The sequence below is a fragment of the Argopecten irradians genome, chromosome 15 (assembly GCF_041381155.1).
Source record: "Argopecten irradians isolate NY chromosome 15, Ai_NY, whole genome shotgun sequence".
In the NCBI taxonomy this organism is placed as follows: domain Eukaryota; kingdom Metazoa; phylum Mollusca; class Bivalvia; order Pectinida; family Pectinidae; genus Argopecten; species Argopecten irradians.
The window spans coordinates 4,364,039-4,380,822 of record NC_091148.1 but is presented as its reverse complement, the minus strand read 5'-3'; the positions used below and the strand labels follow the sequence as shown (position 1 = coordinate 4,380,822).

Genomic DNA, 16,784 nt, shown 5'->3' with positions numbered 1-16,784 from the left:
TTTGCATATCTATCAAATCGTGACTCATTAAAAAACTTGCAGGAAATCATTATTTACGACTTTTTTCTGTAATATTTCTTCATAACCGCGTTACTGTAAGAGCAACTTTTCTGTGTAATTGAATTTCCCGTCAATGAAAAATTACGAAATTAATTCATCGTGGGAAGTCCTTATGCGTTAAAATACGAAATGAATTCGCCGCAAAAATGTTTTTACATTAGCTTGGTTACATCTGTTTACATCCTTTTTGCAGTAATGGTCATTGAAAGACGTGCAAGGTTTAGTGGGTGGAGGAAAGCCGGGGTACCCGGAGAAAAACCCGCCGTAAGTGCCTGGCAAAGGCCACCCATGGGATCGAAACTCGCAGCCTAGACTGTTGACAGAAGTGTACTAGAAAATGTAGAACACCCCAGTATTGGTGTGTAAACAGCACATGGAAACTAATTCATCATTGAATCTCATTAATAACGTATCAATAATGAATAGAAGCCGAGTTGAGATGACACAGGGGGTCTACTGTCAAGTCCTTATTAATGGTAGCCAATTATCGACGAAAGAAAAATGATCTACTGTACTTTCGTCAATTACCGTACTTCTAATACATAGGCCGGTCGGTGCCTTCGCCTCTTAAACAAGTGACAGGGGTTTCTGTAACTAAAGATTGGTAGCTATAGGTAATTAAAGAAGCGAGATATCGGTGAGGTTAAAGCCCTGCGTGTGGATAATCACAGGACGCTATATGGTCAACATAATGTGACAGGGAGGACTCTAGGGGACACCATGATATGGCAAATTACCTTATTGGTACTTTTGGGATGCTTAGAGCGGGCATGTGGTAAGTACCTTTTTATTTGAGTATAGACGTATTTTTATTGCAATTTTCTTAACAACGGGTTGGGCACAAGTTATTGTAATTTGTAACATAAATGACATAAAGATAATATGAAACTGCAATAAATACATATTAAAATACATAATGAAATGTTTTCAGAGAGAAATAGAAAGATAGGAAGGGGAGAAAAGGCGAGAGAGAGAGAGAGAGAGAGAGCGGGTTTTCAATCCTATAACAAATTACACTTTTTTTCTAATTGTATATACAAAATGATTAACCACAGTAATTGAACAGTTTCTAAAATCCTTAAGCAAATGTTGTCTTATATAAAGGTTTATTTGATATGAACATTCGTTAATTTTTTCTGCATTTTATATACAAACATTTCGATTCACTTAAGCAAATTTTCATAGTAAATATACACTGTATATCTTCTGAATTTAAATCTGTTGTACTAAAATGTGGATATAACTCTCATCATTAGCTCGCCTATTCGAAGAATAGGGGGAGCTAATGTTGTCACCCCGGCGTCGGCGTCGGCGTCAGCGTTGGCGTCCCATTTCACGTTAAAGTTTTTGAGCAAGTTTCTGTTTCGTCAATTGTTTAAGCTTAAGTCATCATAAATGTTTATGATTTTATTTTCCTAATGTGTATGGAAGCTGCACGTGATAATACAACCATTTTTGGGCCCTTTAGGTTTTTTTTGAGTCTGTTAATTTGTCATATTTCCATGTTAAAGTTTTTGAGCAAGTTTCTATTTTGTCTATTGTTTAAGCATAAGTCATCATAAATGTTTATGATTTTATTTTCCTAATGTGTATGGATGCTGCACGTGGTAATACAACCAATTTTGGGCCCTTTAGGTTTTTTTTGAGTCTGTTAGTGTGTCATATTTCCATGTTAAAGTTTTTGAGCAAGTTTCTATTTTGTCTATTGTTTAAGCATAAGTCATCATAAATGTTTATGATTTTATTTTCCTAATGGGTATGGATGCTGAACGTGATAATACAACCAATTTGGGGCCCGTTAGTTTTTTTTTGAGTCTGTTAATTTGTCATATTTCCATGTTTAAATAGTAAATACTTGAACATCAACTTCTTCTGAATAGGCGAGCTTTGCTCAAAAACAGTTGTTTTCAATTTCTTATTTGATACAGATATTATTTTTACGACTCCCCGTAGACAAACATATAAAGCTCTACAAATCATGTTAAATTGTATATACCACATGGTATTATCTTTACAACAGTACTGATAATTTAATAACTTAGTACAAAAACAACAAATTCGCAAAACAACTTTATGAAATAGTTTAAAAATCAATATAATATTATTTTCATTACAAGTACAGATAAATCAATAACTTTATATTAAGACTATGTTGTTTACAGAACCGATACTTGAAATGAAAGATCGTTCTCCCGTTCGTTCCTTCAGTCAATCAGATTTTATTATCGCCTGCGAAACGCGTTTTTAGTCCAGTAAAAATACGAAAAACAGAGGCCTAACATCCAAATAATTGCAAAACATTTCGCTTTTTGGGTTGGAGGATCTTAGTATTTTACCATGAAAAAAGTCGCTTTAAATCATATGTTCGGAAAGTCGTTTTTTCAACACCTGAAAAATAAGAAATATGTAGAAATTACACTTTTGACCACTTTTAAAGTACAATATCTGCTATTTTTGCAATACTTGAAATATGAAATCGGGTATATAGTAAGACAAACTTTAGGTTAGTACAAATAAGTTGAAATGATACAATAATTTCAGTCAATCCAAGAAATAAAGAAGGATGAAAACGGCTCAAAACCTTCTGAATTTAGCTAGCATAACCGTTTTTGTTCTTTTTAGACGCAAACATTTATAAAATTTTACCCTGAACAATATCAGTTTATGTTTTATGTCTTAACGAATTACATTTTCTTTGATATTAATGCATGATCGATAATACATTAGCTAGAAAAAACCTAAATATTAACATGTCAAGTTGACTGATCGTGCCAATTTGAAGTGTTTTTATACTTAGATTTTTGGCAAAACACCCATTTTGGTAGTTAATATTTCGGAAAATAAAAAAGCAAATGCTTCCTAATATGTTATATCCTTTTTTGTATATTTTGTACTTGTAATTTTGATCATTTGTTGTAAAAACGGTATAAATATGCACATCTTATTTAGTAGTAAAAACTTCCTATCACGTTAATTTGGCTGAAAACCAAAATATGTCCAAGTCCAAAAATCTGCAATACAAAAATCTCAATTTTTCGAATATGCTTTATTCGTTTGTCATAAAATTTTGCCAGTAAATAAATCAGAACTGTGATGATTTTCAGCTATAAAATTTAACTTGAACTTTTATTTCAAACCTTTATCTCATTGAAAGTCATATGACCCCCATCCGGTTCCATTATGGAAAAATGAAAAACTGACCTTTGATCAGAAAGAAACTTCAATCTCCCTTTATAAAGAACGCTCCTTTATAGTGGTGATATCTGCCAAAGGATTTTGCAATCTGATAAGTCACAAAATAGATATTCACATTCTTGACATTTCAACTTAAGGACTTAGCCAATTAGAGAAGTTTCGTCAAATTGGCAGTAAATGAGGATTTGATCGACCTCACGTCTTTTATATTTGGGGATATCTTGATATAGTTGTCCCTTTTAGGTGAGTAAAGTCTACATAGAATCTGAATTAATAACTATCTAAACACTTGAGACGGTACTTACTGAATCATTCTTGAATGAAAAAGACATATTATTCATTCTGGACTTCAAAATGTCTTTGGGAAAGGCCAAAAGACCAACTTTGAGCAACCATGTTATCTGAGGTAGAGAAAGTAAAATGTTTTACTTTTAAAGCCTTTAATCAACAAGTTTTATTTAAAAAGATTCCACCAAAATGAGTATCAATGGTATTGTTGATAATAACAATTTTTATCTTAATAATCCAACAAAAGCATATTTGGCTGTTACAAGGACATAATTATGCAATTTTCATGCTGTCATACTGTTTCCCTGTGTTGATTTCAACTTATGTTTTTGGCAATCTGTGCTGTCCTTATAACGTTCTTGCCATACATTAATTTTCTAGTATCTCATGATAACCATGTAAGTTTATATTTGGCTTCAAAGTTGGCAAATTATGCAAATATCCCTATTTTTTCTGATTTTTTGGGGGTCAAGAAAAACAATTTCCCAAATTTTATTTGTGGCGACTTTTTTTCTGGTATAAAACAAAGTCAGATCTGTATGAAAAGCAAAGAAAAAATTATGTTGCAATTATTTTGGGGTAACACCCTATCTTTACTGGACTATTTCTGTGTATATACAAAATGTATATCAGACAAGTGCCCTAGTTGTGCCTTTTGCTATTACGAACCTTCCATTTTTGGTATTTTTTCTGTTACCGTGGAAACTTAGTCAAAAATACCAAATTACTGTTTATTTTTGTCTCCAGCTGTCTTCTTTCAGTTTTACAATACACACATACACTTTAAATTATGCATGTACATTACTAACTCTTACTTTGAGCTTGATATTTGGGTTTTCATAAATATACCAATTTGGGGGCGCGGGGATTATGCCACGCTTTGCGGCTCACTGTTTGTGAATAGAATTTAACCAGGTTGTTATATTAACTGTATACTAATGACTATACCAAACCGGAATGTTGTGCTTACCAAACACGTACACTATAGTCATAACCAGCTCACTAAATATCATCGATTATGGGACAAAGGACGATAAATTTGAAGTGGTAGATAGTTTTTGTTCTATCCTTATTCTTCATTCAACATCTTATCTTAATGAAATGTATCCGATATCTTGAGATACATGTATTTTCATATTTTCACGCATTTTTAAAAATTTTGTACGATCCAGGTACATGTTTGAATACAAAAACGTAGACTTTATGCTCATTTTCACATACAATTGTGGGACATATCAAAATTTTAAGCTTCTACTGTTCTAATTTTTATGGGTTTCGATAAACAAATGAAATAATATCGAGTTATTGAAGCGATTTAGCACATACCCATCTCATTTTTTGTGTGTACGATTTTTCCGGAAGTAGATACCAAACAACCGGGGCCGGATCCCGTTACACATACAGTGGTAATTGAAACATCCAATTTATACGTTGCCGTAAAATATTGTGTGTATTAAATGTTGTAATGTGAGAGCATTATTTTCTTTGTAGATAGAGCCTGCTGAGGTCGACCACATGTTTTGTTTATGAAAAATAGTTGACATTTTCTCTTGGTTTCACAACTCTCGTTTTACTTCGAGATTGTCACGACGATATTCGGAAGAGTTCGGAATGATTCGGCATCTTCGAGCCTATTTTTCACGTGTACATGTTAAAAAGATTTTTTGCTTTTATAATTGAAAATACTTCCGGTGCTGCAACTTTATAAAAAGTGGTAAAATTAGAAAGTTTAAAACTCAGACAGACGGAGAAAAATAAGTATAATACTCAAACCGTTTTCACTATGACAAAAAGAGCGAAAGTTATAGACCATACAACTTTAATATGTTACAGTATAAAGTTATAGACCATACAACTTTAATATGTTACAGTATAAAGTTATAGACCATACAACTGTAATATGTTACAGTATAAAGTTATAGACCATACAACTTTAATATGTTACAGTATAAAGTTATAGACCATACAACTTTAATATGTTACAGTATAAAGTTATAGACCATACAACTGTAATATGTTACAGTATAAAGTTATAGACCATACAACTGTAATATGTTACAGTATAAAGTTATAGACCATACAACTTTAATATGTTACAGTATAAAGTTATAGACCATACAACTGTAATATGTTACAGTATAAAGTTATAGACCATACAACTGTAATATGTTACAGTATAAAGTTATAGACCATACAACTGTAATATGTTACAGTATAAAGTTATAGACCATACAACTTAAAGTATATAGTTAATATTCAGTATAAAGTTATAGACCATACAACTGTAATATGTTACAGTATAAAGTTATAGACCATACAACTTAATATGTTACAGTATAAAGTTATAGACCATACAACTTTAATATGTACAGTATAAAGTTATAGACCATACAACTGTAATATGTTACAGTATAAAGTTATAGACCATACAACTGTAATATGTTACAGTATAAAGTTATAGACCATACAACTGTAATATGTTACAGTATAAAGTTATAGACCATACAACTGTAATATGTTACAGTATAAAGTTATAGACCATACAACTGTAATATGTTACAGTATAAAGTTATAGACCATACAACTTTAATATGTTACAGTATAAAGTTATAGACCATACAACTTTAATATGTTACAGTATAAAGTTATAGACCATACAACTTTAATATGTTACAGTATAAAGTTATAGACCATACAACTTTAATATGTTACAGTATAAAGTTATAGACCATACAACTTTAATATGTTACAGTATAAAGTTATAGACCATACAACTGTAATATGTTACAGTATAAAGTTATAGACCATACAACTTAATATGTTACAGTAAAGTTATAGACCATACAACTTTAATATGTTACAGTATAAAGTTATAGACCATACAACTGTAATATGTTACAGTATAAAGTTATAGACCATACAACTGTAATATGTTACAGTATAAAGTTATAGACCATACAACTGTAATATGTTACAGTATAAAAGTTATAGACCATACAACTGTAATATGTTACAGTATAAAGTTATAGACCATACAACTGTAATATGTTACAGTATAAAGTTATAGACCATACAACTGTAATATGTTACAGTATAAAGTTATAGACCATACAACTGTAATATGTTACAGTATAAAGTTATAGACCATACAACTGTAATATGTTACAGTATAAAGTTATAGACCATACAACTGTAATATGTTACAGTATAAAGTTATAGACCATACAACTTAATATGTTACAGTATAAAGTTATAGACCATACAACTGTAATATGTTACAGTATAAAGTTATAGACCATACAACTTTAATATGTTACAGTATAAAGTTATAGACCATACAACTGTAATATGTTACAGTATAAAGTTATAGACCATACAACTGTAATATGTTACAGTATAAAGTTATAGACCATACAACTTTAATATGTTACAGTATAAAGTTATAGACCATACAACTTTAATATGTTACAGTATAAAGTTATAGACCATACAACTGTAATATGTTACAGTATAAAGTTATAGACCATACAACTGTAATATGTTACAGTATAAAGTTATAGACCATACAACTGTAATATGTTACAGTATAAAGTTATAGACCATACAACTTTAATATGTTACAGTATAAAGTTATAGACCATACAACTTTAATATGTTACAGTATAAAGTTATAGACCATACAACTGTAATATGTTACAGTATAAAGTTTATAGACCATACAACTTTAATATGTTACAGTATAAAGTTATAGACCATACAACTTTAATATGTACAGTATAAAGTTATAGACCATACAACTTTAATATGTTACAGTATAAAGTTATAGACCATACAACTTTAATATGTTACAGTATAAAGTTATAGACCATACAACTTTAATATGTTACAGTATAAAAGTTATAGACCATACAACTTTAATATGTTACAGTATAAAGTTATAGACCATACAACTTTAATATGTTACAGTATAAAGTTATAGACCATACAACTTTAATATGTTACAGTATAAAGTTATAGACCATACAACTTTAATATGTTACAGTATAAAGTTATAGACCATACAACTTTAATATGTTACAGTATAAAGTTATAGACCATACAACTTTAATATGTTACAGTATAAAGTTATAGACCATACAACTTTAATATGTTACAGTATAAAGTTATAGACCATTACAACACTGTAATATGTTACAGTATAAAGTTATAGACCAAACAACAACTTTAATATGTTACAGTATAAAGTTATAGACCATACAAACTGTAATATGTTACAGTATAAAGTTATAGACCATACAACTGTAATATGTTACAGTATAAAGTTATAGACCATACAACTGTAATATGTTACAGTATAAAGTTATAGACCATACAACTGTAATATGTTACAGTATAAAGTTATAGACCATACAACTTTAATATGTTACAGTATATATAGACCATACAACTTTAATATGTTACAGTATAAAGTTATAGACCATACAAACTTTAATATGTTACAGTATAAAGTTATAGACCATACAACTTTAATATGGTTACAGTATAAAGTTATAGACCATACAACTTTAATATGTTACAGTATAAAGTTATAGACCATACAACTTTAATATGTTACAGTATAAAGTTATAGACCATACAACTTTTAATATGTTACAGTATAAAGTTATAGACCATACAACTTTAATATGTTACAGTATAAAGTTATAGACCATACAACTTTAATATGTTACAGTATAAAGTTATAGACCATACAACTGTAATATGTTTAAAGTTACAGTTACAGTAAAGTTATAGACCATACAACTGTAATATGTTACAGTATAAAGTTATAGACCATACAACTGTAATATGTTACAGTATAAAGTTATAGACCATACAACTGTAATATGTTACAGTAATAAAGTTATAGACCATACAACTTTAATATGTTACAGTATAAAGTTATAGACCATACAACTTTAATATGTTACAGTATAAAGTTATAGACCATACAACTGTAATATGTTACAGTATAAAGTTATAGACCATACAACTGTAATATGTTACAGTATAAAGTTATAGACCATACAACTGTAATATGTTTACAGTATAAAGTTATAGACCATACAACTGTAAATATAAATTATAGACCCATACACGTAAATGTTACAGTATAAAGTTATAGACCATACAACTTTAATATGTTACAGTATAAAGTTATAGACCATACAACTGTAAATATGTTTATCAGTATAAAGTTATAGACCATAACAACATTTAATATGTTACAGTATAAAGTTATAGACCATACAACTGTAATATGTTACAGTAAAAGTTATAGACCAATACAACTGTTAATATGTTACAGTATAAAGTTATAGACCATACAAACTCTAATATGTTACAAATATAAAGTTTATAGACCATACAACTGTAATATGTTACAGTATAAAGTTATAGACCATACAACTGTAATATGTTACAGTATAAAGTTATAGACCATACAACTGTAATATGTTACAGTATAAAGTTATAGACCATACAACTCTAATATCTTACAGTATAAAGTTTATAGACCATACAACTTTAATATGTTACTGTATATTGGTTATAGACCATAAACACTGTAATATGTTAAAGGTATTATTATTTATGACCATACAACTTTAATATGTTACAGTATATTATACAACTGTTATTTTTTATTATACCATACAACTGAAATATGTTACAGTATATAAAGTGTATAGACCATACAACTGTTATATGTTTACAGTATAAAGTTATAGACCATACAACTTTAATATGTTACAGTATAAAGTTATAGACCATACAACTGTTTATGTTACAGTATAAAGTTATAGACCATACAACTGTAATATGTTACAGTATAAAGTTATAGACCATACAACTGTAATATGTTACAGTATAAAGTTATAGACCATACAACTTTAATATGTTACAGTATAAAGTTATAGACCATACAACTTTAATATGTTACAGTATAAAAAAGTTATAGACCATACAAACTTTAATATGTTACAGTATTAAGTTATTTAGACCAACATACAACTGTAATATGTTACAGTATAAAGTTATAGACTTACAATGCTAATATCTTACAGTATAAAGCTTTAACTATGAGAACTAGTTTCTATAGGTGTAGAGATCGTTAGTGATATGAAAGTTGTACCGCTGGAGTATCGAGGATGCGTACGAAAGGGATTAGAGTGGATGGGACTATCTGAGTTGCTGTTTAACCGCAAATCTTCTGTATAATCCACAGGGTTCTGGCACATTTTTTAACCCAACATTATGCATACATATTATATTATCTTAATGATTATATTTATATCTATGTTTGTTATTGATTAGAACATTTCGTGCCAGGTCCCGTGTGGTATAATCTACCTTCCTCTTTAGCATTACAAAGTTTTTCACGCTGTACAATTGCCATATTGTATGTTCAGATATTCGGATTGGTCTTTCCACATTTCTGTTTATGCTTCATGACAATAACAGTTTATGGATCTCCTTATAAATCGTCATTTGTTGAGCAGCAGGTGTCGAACCATTACCTCTGGACGTTTTTTTTCCAAAAACTTTACATAAGTAAATATCATATAGTGGATAAAGCAAAATGGATGACTCACAATTGTAACTCAAAATTGCTGTATTAATTATTTTATAAACAAAAAATAAAAGGAATCATCTAAACAATTCAAAATATTAAGCACAATCAGATAAGTCATTGTACTTCATGATTACTTGAAAAACATTTGGTTTTATTCTATTTGCTCTTTTCCACTCCTCACTGTTAATTCCGTGCCAGGTCTTGTTTTTTTGCATGTCATTGCGGCATTTGTTGAGTGGGGGGTAGACGTCTAGTATGGAAGAAAGATTCCGCGACAGGAGCGGTGTTTGATGATATGTAGAGTAATGACTAACAGCATTCCAGGAACATCCTGGCTTAGGCCATGCAGGTTTCGGGGTTTCTGATATAATCTAATGAACAATCGCCCACGCCCAACTTTTCATTTATTGGGGGTTGGATGCCCTCCGCATTTTAGTTGCATATTGTTATCTGTCTGTTGCGTCTTGCAGAACGATGTTGCTTGCATGAATCCACACCTGTTTCTAAGGATTTGTTCTGAGTTCTCTTCGGTGATATAACCTTCTACTTTATAATGGTATAACATTAATAACAATATAATTGGATGAAATACACACTGAACTGTTGGTACAACTAATTAGTATAGATAAAATGCCGCACGGGAAGTTTCAAGAGTCTTTCCATTTATATGATATGAATATTGTCGTCCTGGATCACAGAAAATAGATGTTTAGAAATTATTCCTTCTGTCCGTTTTCTCCTAAAGTTGTAACCCGTTTAAAGTAGCAAGCTTCAGCTAAATGTTTTTGACGTCATAAATGTTTTCTAAAACGAGACAATCTTTGTAGAGCATTCTGGTATAGAATTTTTGTGTAGTAATCAGAATAGCGTACTAAGATATCTTCTCTATTTGAACTTAAGGAAATTTGTCTGAAATGTCTTTCAAATAATGAACGGGAAAATTGCAAGGAGATGACATTGATGCATCCCTTTTGAGTTATGACACAGAAAACGAAAAAAAAAATTGTTCGAAAGCAGAAGTAGTTTATCTACTATACAGTAATTGGGCTTCTCTCTCTCTCTCTCCCCCCTCTCTCTCTCTCTCTCTCTCTCTCTAAAATATATTTATATATTTATTCATTATCTAACTTTATATGTATTTAAAGCAATTGTAATTATTTTTATGTCAACGTTGTTGAGAGAGGGCTTTTATAAGTTGTAATAACTTGTGCCCGATCCTTTTGTAAATTTGTTTGCAATAAAATACGTTTAAACTAAACAGCCCGATGTTTGAAAAACGATCGTCTCGCTTTGATGAGAGCGTCTAAGCTAAAACATTTACTTGTGTGAAAAGGGTTTGCTATGATCTTAATACACGTGTTTGTCATTTCTAGATAAGATGTATTGACACATTTTTATACAGAATTATATAGAAGTCACTTACAGATGAGCTTCAGTGTATTTACGCTTTTACATGCTTATGTCAATAAAATGTATTGAAATAGATATAATTTATTTTGAAATTTGATCTATTACTTTGCTAAATTACTTTGTCAAAAGTACTGTAAATTTAATTTTAATCTAATTGAATTGAAAATTTAAGGTATTTGTGAGTCATCCCCGGTCAAGATTTTTAAAAATTATAATCTGTCAGGACAATTTACGATTCATGATCTTTTTCACGTTTTCTTCTCTCTTAGTAACCGCCGTCAAGTGCATTATTCGAGCTAGTATATTTAAAAAAAAATAGTGCGTGCAAACTTTCAGCGTATGGATTCAAAACATGACATCCAGTACATACGGACTGACGATGAATTTTAAACGATTTAGTTGACCTTTTGTATGTGAATAAAAGAATCATGATTTTTCATCTGGGGTATTTTATTCAAGGACATATGTCCTTTACAGGACGAATGCACACAAAGATTGGTTTTCAAGCAGAACAAAGCAGTCCATTTGTATATGGTTCATTACTGTGTACTCATAGAGATATCATCTCAAATTAAAAAAGAGTAGAGTTTGTATAATCACAAGTGGCAATCAAAAGCTTCAGCTAATTTCAAAGCAAAAAGATGTGAAGTTATGGTTAGTAAAGCTAAGTGTTATTTCATTGAACGAAATGTGATGAATCATAAATGTAACGCTTACCACGTCTTTTCAGTGTTTGTTTCGGCTACACTGTAGCTATCTACATAAAATCGTTTACTTTGACGCAACAGAGTTAAAAATTATGTTTACATAAGCTTTTGTCACTTTTTAATTTCATCGGGGTATGAAATAAATTATGTTTGCAATATTTTGAATGAATCAGCGTAGTTTGCAAACAAATTTTATTTCATAACCCGATAAGATTGAAAAATAATGACATCAGTGCTTATTATATTTTATAAAATACAAAAGGTTAAACGTACGATTACATTATTTTTTGGTTATTTTTTCAAATCAATATGCAACATTAATACCTCTATTCTGACGTAACATCGCGTTTTTGCCACATCCTCTGATTTGCTCTCCATCGAGGTATGAAGAAAAAGAATTGGCCAATTAGAAAGTTGAATTTAGTATGGAAACAAAGAAAAATAAATTCTAAAAACGTAGTATAATTGTTCAAACATGAAAATGAATAATTCTGTAATCCTTTGCTTCGTGTATAAGATATCTAACGCAAATTATCATTTCAAGTTAGCGATTTCGCAAGGAAATGATTATATAGTAAGCAATTGTTTATGGGTTTTTTTGCGTTCTTGTAGCTTTGTATTGCGATTTCATTTAAAAAAATCTTTACTATGATGAAATATATCCCCGGTGTGATAATTCTTGCTCCAAACCTCTGGCCTTATTTATGTTGTAGGTGGAGCCTGCAGCAGTGGCACGCGTGTGGGGAACAAAAACCCTCAAGGCAATCGCCAGCATTTAGACAGTACAAATGGTAAAATACTTTTAAGGGAAAAAACATTTTTATCAGAAAAGTTGGGTTGCAATACCCGACCATTCTCTGATTTTCCCCCAAATGTTGTAGTGTTAAATGTGCTTTTTATCTATTTTACATTTGTAAAATGCATAATGGTCCTTCACTGATATTTTATAACAATACTTTCGGTATGTGGCAAGGGGCACCCTTGTGTCCATCTTTTGAACATATTTTTCGTTTTCTGATTGATTTTCGTCAATGAACGGTGCTTCATTATTTTCATTTGCTACCCATTTATAATAATATTTACTTATTACTTTGACTAGCAATTGATGAATCAAGCAAATGAATTCAAATCTGGCAGGATAAAAACTAAGGGTATTTGGTTTGCTTCAAATATTTGGTATGTTTTCAATTTTGTCCATACATGTACTTTTAAATCATTTTAAAAACATATCATATGTATAACCTTATTACAGATACTTAAAAAAATGAAATCCCAGAAAAAATAGTATTTCATAGACTGTAATCTAGTCAGAGAAAAGGTTCTAAAAAAATCACATTTGCCCTAGGTAAATTCGAAAATGACCATACAATTATAAAACAAAAATTAGTGGTAGACTTTGGTAAACTAACATATATATTATGAAATTAGTGCATTTTTGTCATTGCATTTTCCCTAATAGTACAAAAGATTAACAACTAGATATAGTCTTAGGTGAAACAAATAGTTTCTTTTTAATATCAGATATCAATTACATGAAAAATGTTTTTTCGTCAGCAACTAAAACCTTAAAAATAAAAATTGTGATTATTCTGCCCTCTTATGTAGAAAAAAAATTTGAAATTGAATCAAAAAATAGTGAAGCAGAACTACATTTGATTTTCAAAAATACCAACACCACAAAGGTTATAATCTTAATTTTGACCAATCAGTGCGCTTTATTTAGTTACCATAGCAACTATGTATTTCAGAACTGTTACTAACTTATTTGATATACCTCATAATTCATATATACCAAAGTTCACTCATATTTAAAAATATCGAAATTTCAAACAATCGGAGTCCTCCATTTTGTTACCATGGAAACCAAATATTTCAGAAGTGTGCCCATGTTATACCCATTTTCATTTAAACCTGACAATATCTAAATTTCAACCAATATCTAAAAATCAACCAATCATATACCTCTAATGTATTACAACGGCAACCATTTTTTTTAAATGATACCATGATATTCAGCATACCTCATAATCCTTTTGTACCAATTTTCACTTCAATCTGAAATTATCCAAATGTTTGTCAATGAGGCCTCAAGTATGTTACTATGACAACCAATATTTTCGAAACTATTTTGCATCCAAATTTATTACTATATTGTACGGTCAATCACTTTGTTATCCAGAACTATGTAAGTTGTGTCTCATAAGTCAAATATGGCTGGATATGTTTTACTTATAGGTGGTGATAATGATTATGTAATGTGTTCAAAATGTGTGTGACACTTGAAATAAATATTGTATAATTATTTACTAATTTTCACTTAGATCGTACTCTGGAATTTGAAACTGAAAATGTATAGCTAGATATAATACGAGACAGTGTTCTGTTGCTACCTGCATTCATTAATTTAGGTCACCCAAAAACAGTTTTCACGGTTTATAATTTTAAAACTAATTTACACATAGAAAAAAATGTCCTCAGACCGTTTTGATGCAGGGTAAATTAAATGAGTAAAAAATGCAGAATATTTAACAAAGGTTGACCTATTTTTCGCATGGTTGTGCAGGTAGTTTTAATTAAATTGAATACGAAATATTCAGTCCCTTTGGGCCTTTTTAAAATCACAAAAGGAAAAAGTAGTGTCATTTTAAAGTAGTAGTACTTTCGATATGCAAAGAAAATTGGGCTGTGGACAGTCTTTTTAGCATTAGTTTGAACACCATTTTTATTAATTGGCTTGGTTTGTTTTACGTCCTATTAACATCCAGCTGTTCATGTAAGGACGTGCCCGGTTTAGATTGTTGAGGTAAAACTGAGTACCTGGAGTGAAACCAGCGACCAGCGGTCAGTACCTGTTACCCGCCCCAGACGGGATTCGAACTCGCAACCCAGAGGTGGTGAGCGGGTGGTGATACCACTCGCCCACCGTGGTCCCATTAGCGAAAGATCAAATGCATGTAGCATATTAAAAATGAATATTTCATGCTTTTATAAAGTGTTTGTTGATATTATTTGAAAAAATCGATGTGATCACAAAATTATTTTTGTATTCATTTTTAATGATCTAAAGGTAAATAAACTGGTAGCGGATTTTCGTGAGTCAAACCTTTTTTTTTTAATTTTGATTTCAAGCGATAAAAATAATGTAACCAAATAAAATTTCCGCGATTCGGCAATCAGAATTTATATCGTTTGCCAAGTGTATCTGCAATGTCATAGATTTTCCTATATTTCGCGCGATCATATCAAAGGGAAGTCGCGAAAACAGTTTTCCGCAAAAATAGCTAGCTATAAGGTAGTATTAGTAAACATTGAATTGAAGTTATTTTCGTGATATTCATTTAGATAGCAGCAAAAATAAGTTAACATAACATACAGTTAAATCTGTCAATAAAGGACACCAAGAGCACCCGGCAAAATGTTTTTACAATCATGTGCCCTTTATATGAAGGTGTCCGTTATATAGAGGTCAATTATATAGACGCATGGGGTTGATGTGTCTGTTCTTCCTTTATAGCCAGGTATCCTTTATATAGAGGTATATTTTATAGACATATGTCCTTTAAACAGAACTATCCTTTACAAACGGGTGTCCTTTATACAGTGGTGTCCTTATAGACAGGTGTCCGTTACAGACATATGCCCTGTATATAGAGGTGTCCTTTATAGACAAGTGTCCTTTATATAGAGGTATCCTTTATATCAGATTTGGCTGTTTTTCTTCCACTACTAGTAGTATTTGTCTAAACCTGTTACCTGTTTCAGGTCTAAGCGTGCTGCATCAAACAACAACTTACCAAGTTTCCTGTACTTGTGGAGAGATTTACGAATGGAATTATTACGCAGGCGCTACCGGAACTGTTCACTTTCAGGTTTGGAGAGACATCGGAAGTACATTTGAGCTCGTCGGTGAAAATGTAGTTACCATCACAAGTAAGGCATTTGTATAATTGTTTCACGTAAAAATTTGAAAATCTGTCAAATAAACATTTAGAAACTTTGACGTATTATAAAATGCAAAAATCTATAATTTTTGAAATAGAAATTAAAAAAACCATGAGTGAATAATTTACCTTTTGATATTTTACGTAAACTTCTTGTTAGCATTTGATAAAAATTATTGTTTTGCTCATGAAGAACAAGTTCTACAAATATTAAATGTTTACAGTAGATAATATTGGTCATTGTTAAGAATATGACAGATGAATGTATATTTGTTTTAAAATACTTATCACCTTCTAGCCTCCAACGACGGCTCATCCTCGGCCTCAATAACATCGGGAAGAATCTATGTGGCAGAAAATGATTACATCGGCTTGTACGTATATCTGTGCTATCTAATCTATGTTTGTTTTTCTCTTTATTGAAATACGTCGGGAGATTGTATGTCATCGTATTTTGATTTTGCCACATTTTACCTTTTTTATATTTTGATTTTGCCACATTTTACCTTTTTATATTTGTTTTTGCTTTATTTTATTTCCTTTTTATATTTGTTTTTGCCACTTTTACCT

At 30.5% G+C, this 16,784-nt stretch overlaps 1 protein-coding gene across 1 annotated transcript; it reads left to right on the top strand.

The window, feature by feature from the left end:
• Positions 1–270: 270 nt before the first annotated feature.
• On the top strand, positions 271–16,729 carry LOC138308508 (uncharacterized). The gene is made up of 4 exons (XM_069249518.1): positions 271–835; positions 12,987–13,064; positions 16,036–16,203; positions 16,513–16,729. Exons 1-4 carry the CDS (start codon positions 781–783, stop codon positions 16,635–16,637), a joined length of 426 nt encoding a protein of 141 aa, XP_069105619.1. The 5' UTR covers positions 271–780; the 3' UTR covers positions 16,638–16,729.
• Positions 16,730–16,784: the final 55 nt, after the last annotated feature.

Excerpts from the sequence above, each read along its gene's own strand:
- LOC138308508 (XM_069249518.1), top strand. The coding sequence starts at position 781 with ATGATATGGCAAATTACCTTATTGGTACTTTTGGGATGCTTAGAGCGG. Across the intron at positions 836-12,986 it reads ATGCTTAGAGCGGGCATGTG|GTGGAGCCTGCAGCAGTGGC; the intron begins GTAAGTACCTTT and ends TTTATGTTGTAG. Across the intron at positions 13,065-16,035 it reads GCATTTAGACAGTACAAATG|GTCTAAGCGTGCTGCATCAA; the intron begins GTAAAATACTTT and ends TACCTGTTTCAG.